The following is a 14,826-nucleotide window of genomic DNA, read 5'->3' as shown; positions in this document are numbered from 1 at the left end:
CAAAATGACATAATTACAAAATCTCCTCCCATCGCTAAAAAAAAACAACTTTCTAGCAACCCTGGATTTGGAAGACGCTTACTTCCATATCCCCATCCACCCAAGAAGATTTCTCAGGTTCTCAGAGGGAGAGGCACATTTCCAATTCAGAGTTCTCCCCTATGGCCAAAGGTCGGCACCAAGGGTCTTCACCAAGTGCCTGGCACCGGTGGCTGCAAACCTCAGAGGCTCAGGAACAGAGGTTTTTCCCTTTCTAGGCGATTGGTTAATAAAGGCACGGTCATTCAACCTTGCAACAGCTGTGGTTACAAAGACAATGAATCTCCTGAAAGACTTAGGATTTTCCATAAAAACCAAAACCTGCCCAGTACCTGCCAAGACGGCTCTCTTCCTGTGAGCAGAACTGAACACCTGCATCCCCAGGGTACGACCCTCGGCAGACGGTATCCACGATGCTGCAACTAATATCATGGTTCCCCGACAGCACAGCAGCCACGGTATGATCTTTAAACTTTCCTGGGCATGATGTCCTCATGTATATATCTCCTACCCAACTACAGGCTACACATGAGGCCAATACAAGAGACCCTTGACCACCAATGGGTCCAAGCACACGGGTCATGGGAAGATGTAATTCAACTTCCACCAAGCTTCCGCTGAGCACTTCTATGGTGCGGTACACCACAAAATCTGTCGCAGGGAATGCAATTACAAGCTTCCACTGCGACGCTTCTTTTCAGAACAGACACATCTGTCAGGCTCGGGAGCACACTTGGCAGAACTACAGACAAAAGGGCACGTGGTCAACCCAAGAGTCTCGACTAAATGTAAGCGTCCTGGAGCACAGGGCACTCCGCTGGGCACTTAAGGCCTTCTTGCCTGTGCTAGCAGGGCAAGTAGTAACGGTTCAGAAGGACAACACAACCTCCATGCATTATACCAACAAGCAGAGTCACAAGATCGGAGATGCTATCCAAGGAAGTACAGAAGTTAAGGGTAAGGGGGCTACAGCACAAGGTCCAGCTGAAAGCAGAACACCTGCCAGGAGTAGACCATGTCCTAACGGACAAATTGAGTAGAGATTACACAACCTCCCATGAATGGGAACAAGACGGACAGCTGATATTATGCATTTTTGGACAACCGGAGATAGATCTTTGCCACCAACGACAACAAGAAGTGCCACCTGTTCGCCTCGAGATACTCGGAGGATCTATCATTGGGGGATGCATTCTCAATAGCCTGGACAGGCGCAACCTTGCAGAATGATAGTCCTAGCACTGGAATGGGCTCGACAAGTGTTACCCGATCTTACCGCACCTCTCCCAAGGGTCATCAATTCATCTAGCTGACTCAACGGAACTACAAGGTTCTCCACCACGACCCAGCGAGCCTGTCGCTCAAGGCATGATTCCTGAACAGTGAAAATTGGTGAACCTAACGCTTCCATCAGAATGCTGGGACATAATTAAAGCATCTAGAGCTCTGTCCACACGAACCACATATGGTAGCGTTGCTGAGCAGCCAGACTGATTTCAAGAGGTGAATGTGAGCTGTAATATTACAGAGCTCTACAATCCCAAGTATTCAAATGGATTTATACTCAAGGTTTCTTGGTAAAACACTTATATTTGTCAGTTATAAATCCTTCACTAGAAGGAGGCAATGTATCTCACACACAAATATATTTCATTACTTCATACTATCATTGTCTGTGGCATTTAACCTACTTTGAAGGAGGAGCAAAATGGCATTCAGAATATTTGAAGTAGGAGCAAAAAGGCATAGGTTAATAAAAAGAGAAGTTATTCTTCGACAGTGCAAATACTTTGTTCACCAGAGGAGTCAATTCAGTGCAATAGATAAGGCCAAAGTCAATGGGCTAAAGTTTTGTATAGGATAAAGCAGTTCTGGTAGTTAAACGGAAAAGTCTTTGCCAAAGTTCTTAGAAGTAGTTTGTAAAGAAAATGTTCATATGTTGGGTCACAAGCTGACTAGGACTGCAAGTTGCCAAAGTTTGAAGCACTTTCGCAGTGAGTTAAGTTCTCTTGGTCAGGTTTTCACAGTACCTTACAATGAAGAAAAAGATACAGCTGAAGACTTCTGTTACTGGCAGTTCCTGCAGATCTCTCTGTTCCTGAGCCTCAGTCATGGGGACAAGAGGACGTCTGGGGACTCCTGCACTGGGACTGGTCGAAAAGCTTCAATTACGGTAGATGTAGTGAAGCACACACATTGGTGTCCCTCTCCCTAGTTATTTGGTTTCCTGCAGCACTCTGAGGAAAATACAACCAGCTCCAAGAATTTTATCCAGGTGGCTTAGTGTCGAGTTCATTGGTCCCACCAACTCAAAGGGAGAAGTACTTGCAAGGCTTCTCTGTCGAGATGAACTTGGGTATTCGGACCTTCAGCAGGGCTTCACCGAGCAAACCAACGGTCCAGGAGTTGCAGCAGTCGTCCTCTTCCAGCTCGTCTTCGGTTCTTTCGTTCCAGTGGTCGACTCTGCCTTCCAAGCCAAGATACTCTGCTTTTATTCAGTTCTCTCACATTCATTGAAGCCTAGCTGCTGCTCACCCCGCAGGGTGTTTGTCCTTGATGGGCATTCAGCCAGTCTGGTGTGATTGCTGGCTGAATGCCCATCAAGGACAAACACCCTGCGGGGTGAGCAGCAGCTAGGCTTCAATGAATGTGAGAGAACTGAATAAAAGCAGAGTATCTTGGCTTGGAAGGCAGAGTCGACCACTGGAACGAAAGAACCGAAGACGAGCTGGAAGAGGACGACTGCATTTGGGTCATCTAGGAGACTTAAGCACAGGGAGTTTTGGGCACCTCCCTCACTCCCTACCCACCCCAGGTCCTCTGGTGCCAGAGGTGGTCTTCAGTCCTGAAGCCCGCCAAAGGCGTAGGAACAAAGGGACCAAACCTAGTTTGGCACGCAGAGACAAACTCTAAAAGAACCTTTCCAAAAAAACGGCGAAATAATGCCGGGACCTGTTTTTACCGAGGGGGCTCAGACGCCATCTTCAAAAACATGGCTCCTGCGATTTAACGCTACCGTTATTCGCTGCCGGGAAAAATAATGGTAGTTTGTTGTGAAACCACTGCCACCAGCCATTTCGAGAGGAAAGGTTAGCATTTGACTGCTACACAAGTTTCTAGACATAGGTTACTAAGTAACCCTTCCAGCACTGAGTCTAGGAATTTGAAAAGTCTAGTAAAGTCAATTTCACTTTACTTTCTCTGGAAAACAGTAGTTTATCCTAGAGAAGGTATTTAAACCTTGGAGCAGCCTAAAAGGCTTCCCTGTGTCACTGCACAGGGGTGCTGTGACACAAATGAAAAGATGCCTATGGAGTGTGTTAGACTCCATAACCAAATTAAACAAACACAGAAAACAATTAGAATGAAAAATGTCAAAGTCCCAAAATTTAGAAAGAGCTGGAGGGCACTAAGGTAGAGGGAATTAGCACATTTATGAGAATTCTCCCTAACACCCACTCACTAGACCTCGCACAGCTCACTCCACCGGCGGAAGAGCAGCCTCGGTTGCGTTCCATGCAGGAGTAGCTATAAAAGACATTTGTAGAGCGGCTACCTGGAGCACGCTACACACATTCACCAAGCATTATTGTCAAGACAGGAGACACCAACAAGGAGTCGGCTGTTGGACAGGCGGTCCTCCGCCACCTATTTAAGGTAGGAGCAGCCTTTTCTCCTACGTTCCCTAGTATGTGACTTTAGTTGAGTTGCTGTACACTTGGTATCCTAAAGATTAACCTTCAGGGTGTAACCATTTTGGGCATGCTTAACTGCTTGGTATTCTATTCAAGCATGTGAATCTATGAAAGATCCAATGCTGGCAAAGTCTTGGTTGGTTGCCTGTAACCATATTTCGAGGGGATTGTGTCCTCTGACGTATTCCACATCTATGACCGGTAATGACCACAGCTGTGCTGCTTCGGAAAATTTTCGGCAGAGGGCGTCCTGCGTCAATGTTGTTCCTCGAGGGTGGACGTCACCGGATGTTATATATAGGACGCACGGCGCCCCTAACCCAGTTGTTTTTTCTGCAACGCGTTTGCTTCAGAATCTCGCCGCGCTCCATTCTTCTGTGCGAATATGTTTTAGTCTTCTGCTACCCCAAAGTCTGGTTTTAAAAAGTGTTGGGACTGCAGGTCGAAGATGTCAATCACGGACCCGCACAACGTCTGCCTTTTGGTGCCTCAGCGAAAGCCACGCCACCAACGACTGCGAGGAGTGTCAGTCCCTGACGTCTAATGCCTTGCGGGAAAGGAAGAAGAAATTGAAGGTAGTTGGGGTGTCTAAGCCCCATAAGTCGAAGTGCGCTGGGCTTTTGACCGATGACTCGAGGGGCGACTCTCCGTGTCGGCGAAAGTCCAGGGGGTCTCGGTCTAGGAGTGGTTCCTGCCATTCCTCTGTCTTGTTGAGGCATTCTAGGAAGCGCCGTCACCAGTCGTCTTCGTTGGAGGAGGACTCCGCTAGACGGTTGACTTGTCCCACCAAGTCTTCGTCGCCAGCCGAATGGGATTCATTCCGCTGGCAGATGTTGGCGATTTTCGAATCGCAAGGCACAGTTCCGTCTGTGCCTCCGATGAAGCCGGAAAGGAACGGGCTCGGTCCACCACTCGCACGCCTTTGTGCTCGGGCGGTCAGCGCGTTCATCGGGAGCTGTCGAGGTCCCGCTCGGACAAGGGAGATCGCCATAGCCGTGCCAGGTCCTGGTCCTTGACACCATCGAGACCATTGGAACCTGTGAAGCCTTCGAGGGACATTCTCTGGGCTCCGGCCTCGAAGAGGTTGGCGGTGCCTCGGTCAACGCCGAATTCCCTCGGCGCCCTCGACGCAGTTTGTGGAGTATTTGCCAGAGGTGCCCCGGAGGGCTGTGGAACCTCCGAGGAAGGCTCTCAGTAAATCTGTGAGGCCTGCTTTTGAGCCCTATTCTGTTCCTCCTCCCAGATTGGATTTGTTCCAACCTTTGGATTATATTTCGGAGGTGGAGGAAGGGTCTGGGGAAGAGATGGTTGTGCCTCCTGATGTTCCTGATGACCTTGTGTCTGGGCACAGTCAGTTGGAGGAACTCAGTCAGTCCCTGCATGACGCCAGCGGTCTTGACACCTCTCCGGAGGTGGAGTTTGGCAGCCCTGAGCTGGGGACGCATGCCGAATCCTCTTATAGGCGTTACATGTCGAGGGTGACTGCATACTTGAGGTTGTCTGCTCCACCTGTTGATTTTGATCGTGATGATCTGATGGACATCCTGGACCAAATTCCACCCACTGACCCAGTGTTGCCAGTTCATATGGCTTTGCAAAGAAGGGTGGCAGCGGTTTGGACTGCTCCGAGAGTCTCCCGCCCAGCCAGTAGCGACCCCTGCTAATTGTCGACGCACCCTACTATGGAGATTTGGGTGGTGCAGGCCGCTATGGCCCCCGCAAAGCAGGCTGCGTACCCTACCATCCCTCCTGATGGGGACGATAAGCACTTTGATGGTTGGGCGAAGAAGGTATTTTCCTCTGGGGGTATCGCTTTGAAGGCGGCCAACTCCGTTTGTGCCTTGGCAAGATTCACTCACACTCTGTGGAATTGTGCATCTTTGGCGGCTGAGCATATTCCCGAAGGGGAGGAACGGGATGGTTTTCTAGCCCCCGTGCAGGACCGCAAGGATGCCATGTGTGAAGCCGTTCAGTCGGGTTTGGACACGGCAGACTGTGTCAGTCGGTCCATGGCTGCGAGCACTGTGATACGCAGGTTTGCTTGGTTGCGGAAGTCTGGGTTTGCTCCTAATGTGCAATCTCGGCTTCTCAACATGCCCTTTGATGGTGTCCATCTGTTTGGCAGCAAGGCTGACAAGAGTCTTGAGAGGTTGCACACCTCCAAAGCTGCAGCAAAGTCTTGGAGCGCTGCAGTACGGCAACCTTCGCCATTTCGTCCTAGGGGACAGCAATGGAGGGGAGGTTCCTTCCGGTACTACTCTTCCTTTGGTAGATCGAAAGGAGCTGCCAGTCAAAGGGGCCACCGTAGGAGTACCAGAGGTGGAAAACAAGGTACTCGAGGTGCCAAAGCGACTCGGGCAGTTGCCTCTTTGCCCTCAGGCATTGCCGCGTCTGCTCAGTCATGAGGCCATGTCCCAGGGTTCGCCGGTTTGGGGGCAGACTTGCGCAGCATCTTGGAGAATGGGGTGCCATTACTTCAGATGTGTGGGTTCTGGAGATCATAACCCACGGCTACTGTCTTCCCTTGCGGCAGAGGCCTCACGACAATCCACCGGGGAAACTTTGAAGTGTCCGGATCCGCTCCTTGCGCCGGAAATCCTATCCCTGCTGGAGAAAGGCGCCATAGACCTGCTGCCTGTAGCAGAGAGGAACAAGGGATGGTATTGAGACCCATCATGGACTTGCGTGGGCTGAACAAGCTCCTCAGGAAGGACAAGTTCAAAATGGTAACTCTTTCTCAAGTCCTCCAGGCCCTTCAACTTCAGGACTGGTTGGTGTCTCTCGACCTCAAGGATACTTACTGTCATGTGCCGATTCATCACAAGCACAGGAAGTACCTGAGGTTCCCGGTTGGCGACTCGCCTTTTCAGTTTCGGGTCCTGCTGTTCGGCTTGACCTCCGCCCTGAGGGTCTTCACCAAGCTGATGGTGGTGGTGGCAGCGTATCTCAGGAAAGGAGGTATTCACGTCTACCCCTACCTGGACGATTGGTTGATCAGGGCACGCTCACCCGAGCAAGTCCTAGATCTGTCCGTCACCTGCCACTCCCTTCACAAGCTGGGCTTCTCCCTGAATTTAAAGAAGTCCCATTTGACACCTACCCAGCGACGCCAATACATTGGAACAGTGCTATACACATCCCTGGGGCAGTGTTCGCCTCCCCAGGTGAGGGCTCATCACATTCTGCAGCTGGTGGACCAGTTTCATCATGCCCAGAGTGTCCCGGCGTTCGAGTTCTTGAGGTTGCTCGGCCTCATGGCATCCTGCATTTTCCTGGTGCCAGAGGCCAGGCTGCGGATGAGATCTCTGCAGTGGGCTCTCAAGATGCAGTGGTCGCAGTTCTCCGGCAGGAATGGCCGATCCCGTTCAGATTCGCCCTCGGTCGCACAGGTTCTTCTGTGGTGGGCTGTCGAAGGCAATCTGATGAAGGGAGGCTGTCAGGCTAGCCCTGAAAGCTTTTCTGCCATCGGTGCGGGGGAAGAACGTCCTGATTATGACAGACAATACAGTGGCCATGCACTACCTCAACAAAAAAGGGGCGGGGGGGGGGGGCAGGGTCACTTCTGTTGTGCAGGGAGGCGATGCAGCTCTGGTTCTGGGCCATCCAGCAGGAAATTTCGATCTCGGCAGTTCTTCTGGATGGAGACAAAAACGCGGTGGCGGACACTCTGAGCAGGCAGAGCACGGTCTCTCACGAGTGGGAGCTGGCTCAGGAAGTTCTGTTGGAGATCTTCGCCCTTTGGGGAACCCCACAAGTGGATCTCTTCGCCACCAGCATCAACCAGAACTGCCAAAGAGATTGCTTGTGGGAATTTCCTCCAAGAGGAGCATTGGGGGACGCGTTCGTAGTGGAGTGGTCCTTCCCACTGCTGTACGCGTTTCCTCCAGTCCCTGTCATTCCGCAAGTGTTACAGAGGTTCGGTTCCCGGATGATCCTCATTGCTCCGGCATGGGCCAGGAGAGCGTGGTAGCCGGACCTTCTAGACATGTCCATCTGCCCTCCACGCTGTCTTCCCTACTGAGACGATCTGCTCTCACGTGAGGGGGGGGGGTCAGGTTCTTCATCCAGAGGTCAAGTCTCTGCCTTCATGCTTGGTATATGAAAGGTTGAGATATAAGGATTGGGACATCCCCGGACGACGTGATGGAGGTGTTGCTTGCGGCCATAAGGCCCGCAACGAAATCCCTGTACAGTTGCCATTGGAGAAAGTTCTGTGACTGGTGCAGGGTACAGAATGTGGATCCTTTCCAATGTTCCATTCCTTTGGGTTTGTCTTTTTTGCTTTCTTTAGCCCACAAGGGCCTGCAAGTGGGTACCATTAAGGGTTACCTGGCGGTGCTCTCCATATTTAAGCACTCGTTTGAGGAATGTTCTTATTTTAAGATCCCTTTGATTTCTCAGTTTCTGAAAGGGCTAACTAATGTGTTTCCACCGTCGCCTTTCCAGGTGCCGGGATGGGATTTGAATTTGGTTTTCAAGTTCCTATTGGGAACTCCGTTTGAGCCCTTACATTCTTGTCTGTTTCGACTGTCCTTTAAAACTGTTTTTAGTTGCGGTTACTTCTGCATGCATAGTGAGTTGCAGGCACTTTCCGCCAAGCCACCCTTTACTGTATTCCATAAGGACGGGTTGTCTTGCGCGTGTGGCCTTCTTTTCTTCCGAAGGTGGTGTAGGAATTCCATTTGGGCCAGAAGGTGATTCTTCCGCCGTTTTATCCTCCACATTCTGGTAAGGAAGAGGAGAGGCTCCATAGGTTAGATCCTAGAAGAGCTTTGAGTTTCTATCTCGCAGATGTCCCAGGTCAGAGTGGACGATCAGCTCTTTGTTGGTTATGCTGGAAGACTCTTCGGTCAGGCTGTTTCCAAACGGACCTTGTCTAGATGGATCATTTTGACGATCTCGAAGTGTAACCGTTTGGCGGGAAAGGACCCTCCGGTAGGCTTACAGGCTCACTCTACTAGGGGTTTGGCTGCCTCCTCTGCCCTACAGAGGGGTGTTATATTTGCAAAGCAGCCACATGGCCTCTGTCCATACTTTTGTGAGACACTATTACTTTGACTCCATCCATGGGCAGGATTTGGCCTTTGGTAAGGCAGTCCTTTATTCAGCAATTTCTTTGGGCAGTCTAAAATTATAAATTGTAAATTTTTTTCCCACCTCCATAAGTTGGTACTGCTTTGGGAGTCTGTCATAGATGTGGAATATGTCGGAGGACACAATCCCCTCGAAGAACAAGTTACTTACCTTATCTGGTAACGTTCTTTCGAATGGATGTTCCTCCGACGTATTCCACATCGAACCCTCCCAGCCTGCCCCGCTACTAAGAATTTCTTATGGGATTGCAGCTTCCGTTTCCGCAAGGCTTTCTGCAGTCATACTGGCAGGAGATTGGTGGCACACGTTCTGGAAAGAAACTGAGGCTACAGGCGCCATGCGTCCTATATACAACATCCGGTGACGTCGACCCTCGACGAACAACGGATCGACGTCATCAACACAGGACGCCCTCTGCCGAAAATATTCTGAGGCAGCAGAGATGTGTTCATTACCTGTCATAGATGTGGAATGTCGGAGCAACATCCCATCGAAAGAACGTTACCAGATGAGGTAAGTAACTTGTTCTTCTTCTGCATTGGTATCTTTCATAGATTCACATTTGCCCACCCACCTTAAAGGCATGAAACTTTACGCTCTTTTAGAGTCTGATACGTTATAATGCTAATCGGGTAATTCCGCAAAGGAAAATATGGGGGGAAAACATAATTCAAGCCAACGGGGGCTGCATGTGCCATATGTACTGGTGATGACGACCTCGAGACTGAGGCCCTCGAGGGACCTCGAGTCGACGGAATCTACGCACAGCGCGCTCTGTCGAAATTATTTTCCAAAGCAGCTGAAGCTGTAAAAGATAGTATCATAAGATGAGGAATACATGGAAGGAACATTCAGTCAAGAGTTACAAGGGTTACGTAACTTGTTATCCCCTAACAAGTATCCTAATTGATTTTATCAATTATCTGTCCTCCACCCAGGATCTGTCTGAGGCAAGGGCTTAAATCAAGAGATCTCTAGCTACCCTACTATTCATGCGCCGCACAAAAAATGCTGGAACCAACACTAGTATGTATGATGGCAGTTAGCAACTCTTCAGCCCTAAGCAAACTTTTATTTCTGACAAACATTATTGAAGCCAACTATCTTGCAATTGTTCCTCTGTGGTTTTAGTTTTTAGCTAGCAATGACTTCTTCCTACATGCGCTTTTAATGGGGAAACCAGGAAGTCACAATTGGCCTGGTAGCTTTTTCATTTCATAATGCATCTCTAATTGTTTTATTTTACAAAGTGTGTTTTCTTTTTAAGAATGCAATGTCATGCCTCAGTACAGGGAGATATTCTGTCTTCACAACTTTAATGACGCTTCCTGTGATTGAGAACTTTGATTACATGCAACTTTCCCTTCTTAACATATCTCGGTTTGTGGAAATCTGTCCTCTCCTGCAACAGGTCCAGACTTGTACTTTGAACCTTTTTCATGCAAGTGGGTGCTAAGCCATGTAAAATCAAAGTGCTACTTTCTGGGGTTGCCGTGGGGGGAGGGCCTGAAGGTGGGTTAATGGAATGTGGCAAGTAAGCTTCTGCTTTCATTCATATTTTTTCTAGTTCGAGAAGGTGAGCAAGGAGAGTTCGATACGAGGCGCATGATCAGGTATCCCGATAGCCAACAGCTTTTTGTTGGTAATTTGCCTCACGATGTGGATAAGTCTGAGCTAAAGGATTTCTTTCAAGGTAAGCAGAAACTACATGTTTTCACATTTAGTAGTATTATGTTGAATCATGCCCTTCAGTGAGTTTTCATGTCTTGGCATGTCTTCAGTGTAATCGGGATAAACATCTTCACACGTCATTGCTGCTGTTCCGACTCCATTTTGCATTGTACAAGAAAACTCGGCAAGCGGTCAATCTTGAGAACTTTAATTTACTTTAATGTACTATGTTCAAATACTTAAATGAAAAGTATAAATGGTGTCTGCTTTAAATGAATTCCAAACCAAAATATAATTTGGCCCTAATATTGGTAGTATTTTCAATTGTTTTCCTTCCTTGCTTTATGGTTTGTTGGGTAAGGTCTTCATATTTAGGATACATCTTCCTGACCTGTGTCAATGCCAGAACGTTTTGCTTGGACTTGGTAATTATTTCACCTTGAATCTGTGAGTGGGAATCTTTCCCCTCTCACCTAGTCTTTTAATCTTTTTATGGGTTACCTTTTTATGTCTCGCCATAGTGTGCGATTGGAGTTAGTTTCCTATAACTTTGGACTAACTGTAAAATACTATTGAATGGCTGGTGGCAGTGGTTTTACTTACTTTGTCATTTTTACTCACTGGCTATCAAACCCGCCTTGATAAGCAAAGGAGGGCAACCATTCTGCTAGAATGGTGGGCGGCTACTTTTTTCACCATTTCTTGTTTGTTTGCTAGGTTTTCTTCTGCCATTCTAGGCAGGAATCCTTTGTATTCTCTGCAGAGGCACCAGAGTGTCTGAGAACAGGAAGTGAGGGAGGAGTCCAAAACTCTGCATCCTTTTTTTCCTTAACCTTGCCTGAAAGGAACCAGTTCTAAATAGGGGGGCTGGCTGTCCCGATTCTAAACTGTAGGGATAGCTTGCAGAAGTTGTTCTGTAGTTCCTGATGAATACTCTGAACCTAGAAGCTGCTGACAAGTCGACCACTGGAGCTGAATCTGAAGAGTAAGATAAAGAAAAGACGTCTAACGATTTCTAGTGACTGGAGAGACTGCTTTGTAGCCAGAGCCTGATGTAACCCTTCAATCAACCTGGGGCTCCCGAATGCGACAACTCCTAACAGAGGCTGGCGAGATCCACTAGTCTCAAGAAGGCATGCAAAACGAGCCATCCGTCGATGTGCTGTGACCTTCCTGGGCTGCAAACGGCCAATACTAGGCCGCTCAAGCCTAAATGCAGTGCTTGGTCATCCAGAACTTTGGTGGACTCCTGCTGGACCTCAAGAGACACAATTCAAGACCATGAAGTCACCTAATCATTGTGTAGGACTGATAGTGAAATGAATCCGACCAGCGATATTTTTTCCTCATCTGCCTCCTGTCAAAATTCGCCAAATCCAGAGCCACGAGGAACTGGGAAGAATAATTTGCTGGAAGCCTCCTCTGGTGACTGCTTCTGCAAGTTCCCATCTAGTGTCTGTTTCGTTCATCTCAAGAGCAAGAATCCAGGGACTGGGTCCTGTGCTGCTACATCCTGAAAATATCCACCCAGAAGCTCTTTTCTCCTAATGTACTGTGTTGGCTTGGACAATACTTGACCTTGAGCGAATCCTGATGGAGTGATTGTGGTTGGGAGTTTACCAATACCATTTGCCCAAGCCTAATGCTATAACACATATAGTCCTTCCGTGAAGTCCCTGAACACTTTAAACTAACTCTGAAGCTAATACTTGTTTATGGAGATATCCTCTGAAACTGACTTTCCTGTACTTGAAACCTATCCTGACCTGCCTACTGCTGGCTCCTAGACCACCAGGGTCCCTTTTCTGCCTCTTGAGATCACCGCTTTTGAATAGGGAATGGCTATAAATGGTGAGGCTTCGGTCTTGAAAATATGAAAAGGGTTAAAGTACTTACTTGTGAATGAGTTAGTCTTGTAACTGTACTTTCTCCAGCATGGGGTCTGGCATTGATTCACATACTCATGAATATTCCCCGTCGTCAGGCTGGGAATTCTTGGTAAAAGAAAAAATCTGCTTAATTTCTGAATTTTCTTTCTCCTAACAACCAGTCACTGAGCTCTGGGTCATACTGCTCCCAGCCAATGACTGCTCTCTACCTAAATCCCTCCTCTGGCAGCGATCTTCAGATTTTTCTGCACGTTCAAGTGTTGGGAATCCTCGTGCTTAGCTCTCGAGCTTTTACTGCGTTTTTCTTTTTGACTTTTACTCGGTTAATCAGGCACTTGTGCTCCATCAATCAACCTTTCCGATTAACAGGGACCAGTTTTTCGGATTCTCAGATTCTTCAGCGCCCCTCAATGGCAAATTTCGTCGAGTTTCTTTGTGGAGGCTTCCAGAAGATTCTTCAAGGCCTTCACCGCGTGGATCATGGCAGACAAGGATTCCCCCTCTCTTTTCAAAGCTTTGTACCAACAGCGTCTGTGAAATGTTTTTATGGACGATACATTCCCAGTACTTCTACCCGACGCACAAGAATTTTGCTGTGAACTCTCTACACGCACGTTGAAGGATCGGCGTAAGCGGCTGAATATTACTGGCTGACCACTTTGTGGGTGCCAGGAGCACGCCTCTCCTGGATCTGGGAAAGCCGAGCGGGCTTCCAAGTCCTTTGAGGGTGCCCCTCCAGAGGGGCCCAACAGAAGGCCAAGCACCGTGGGTCAACTGCCACCGGGAGCGCCGTTGCGCGTGTTCCTCGGCTACTTTGGTCACCAGTCAACGCTCGGGATCTTCGTCCAAGAGGAAGTCGGACCATCCGGGCAAACTCAAGATGGCCCCGGAAACGGTCCAGGAGAAGTCCAAAGAGAAGGCCAAAGGGTACAGAGGCTCTGACCCACCCCCTAAGGAGAAGGCCACGCAGGACAAGGCGTCCGGTACGACCAAGAAGGCCAAGCAGTACAAGGGACCAGTCCTGACCGTGATGGCCCAGGTACAGCTGTCAAATGCCCTGCCTTCCATCGAGGTGGTGGTGGTGGCATCCCTTTTGAATGTCGGTGTTAGGCAGAAACCTGTGCAGTTCCCTTAAGGAACACTGCAAAAAGTTTAAGATTACAGGTGTTAGCAGTAAACCCAATTGGTAGCAGTCTGTACCACCCAGATTTACCTGGTAGCTGTGGCGGAGCAATCAAACTTCTCTCAAGAAGAGTTAGGCAGTATATAGAGTATACACATTACTGTACACAAATACAGTAGCACAAGCAAACACTGACCAGAGCTTTGGTATAAAAGTATATAATTATTTATTTAAAAACACACTTGTAAAAATACACTGGCACTAATATATCAAGCCAGTTCAAACACAGTCACTAGAAATATATACACCTCCCTGATTAATTATTCGACAAGTCTTAGGAAAAGAACATATCAACACAGAGGTTAGCGCTTAACCAAGATGGCACTCCAATAAGTTAAAAAGGGAGGGAAAAAGGTAAAATTAGGACAGCACAATACCAGCACTTTTTAAAAGAACGACAGCAAGTCAGAAAAATGCAGTCTACTGTTAGAGCAAGAAAGTTCATAGGCCAGGCCCACTCTTGGAAAGAGCAAGGCGGAATGTGTCCAAGATCACACAGTTGAATAGTACTTTAAAAAGTCTTTGCAGATAGTTCAAAAAGGGTTGGATCAGTTCAGGAAAAGTTAGTTAGCAGGTCCCAAGTCACCCCAGGATAGAGAGTCCAGTATTTACGGGACACCTTGAACAGTCTGTTGCAAGGGAGACCAGGCGGGACACAGTACCTGAAATGGTGAGAAAACCCCAGCGGGGGCAGTTGTTCCTGGCAGCGGGTGCAAGTCGATGCTTCGTCCAGGGGAAGAGAACATCTCGACGTGAAGGAAAGCTGGAGGTCGTTGGACTGCCTGGGAAGAAACCAGCCGCAGAGTTTCCCGGTTAAAAGGTACTACCCTTTTATTCTCGGTAGTGGTCAAGCGTGGCTATCCGGCCGCCGGGGTGCTTGGCATGGGCGATTCGACCACGAGACGATCCAGGAAGATGAAAAAGGGCCGAACTGGTTAACCCCACTAGCTCAAAGGAAGATCTTCTCTGTCGTTGGGAAGTGGTGAGTCGGTTCAGCAGGGCTCCAACGGTGGTGTCGTTGCAGGTCGGCTCAGCTTCTCCCTCTTCGGATTCTTTAGGTCCTGTGGCGACATCTGAAGTTCCAGTACCCAAAGCCCTGCTTTTATGCAGAAAACCCCCATTCATCAGTCCTAGCTGTCACTCAAACATGCTAAGGCGAAGAGAAAGACCATCCTTGCAGTCCCACTCTTTGATGACATTTGGGACAAAGGCCTGTCACTCATGAAGAACCCTTCTATGGCCCCAGCAAAGAGGG

At 48.6% G+C, this 14,826-nt stretch overlaps 1 protein-coding gene across 1 annotated transcript in view; it reads left to right on the top strand.

Moving 5' to 3' along the window:
• The window catches only part of G3BP1 (G3BP stress granule assembly factor 1), a 731,395-nt gene that overhangs the window by 619,594 nt on the left and 96,975 nt on the right, over positions 1 to 14,826 (top strand). The window contains exon 10 of the mRNA XM_069653996.1: positions 10,396 to 10,521. Within this exon, the coding sequence (XP_069510097.1) occupies positions 10,396 to 10,521 (126 nt within the window). The remainder of the gene's footprint in view (positions 1 to 10,395; positions 10,522 to 14,826) is intronic.

Source organism: Ambystoma mexicanum, chromosome 3q, assembly GCF_040938575.1.
Source record: "Ambystoma mexicanum isolate Mex_15411 chromosome 3q, UKY_AmexF1_1, whole genome shotgun sequence".
Lineage (NCBI taxonomy): Eukaryota > Metazoa > Chordata > Amphibia > Caudata > Ambystomatidae > Ambystoma > Ambystoma mexicanum.
The sequence above is the reverse complement of the archived record's forward strand: the minus strand, read 5'-3'. Positions and strand labels throughout refer to the sequence as shown.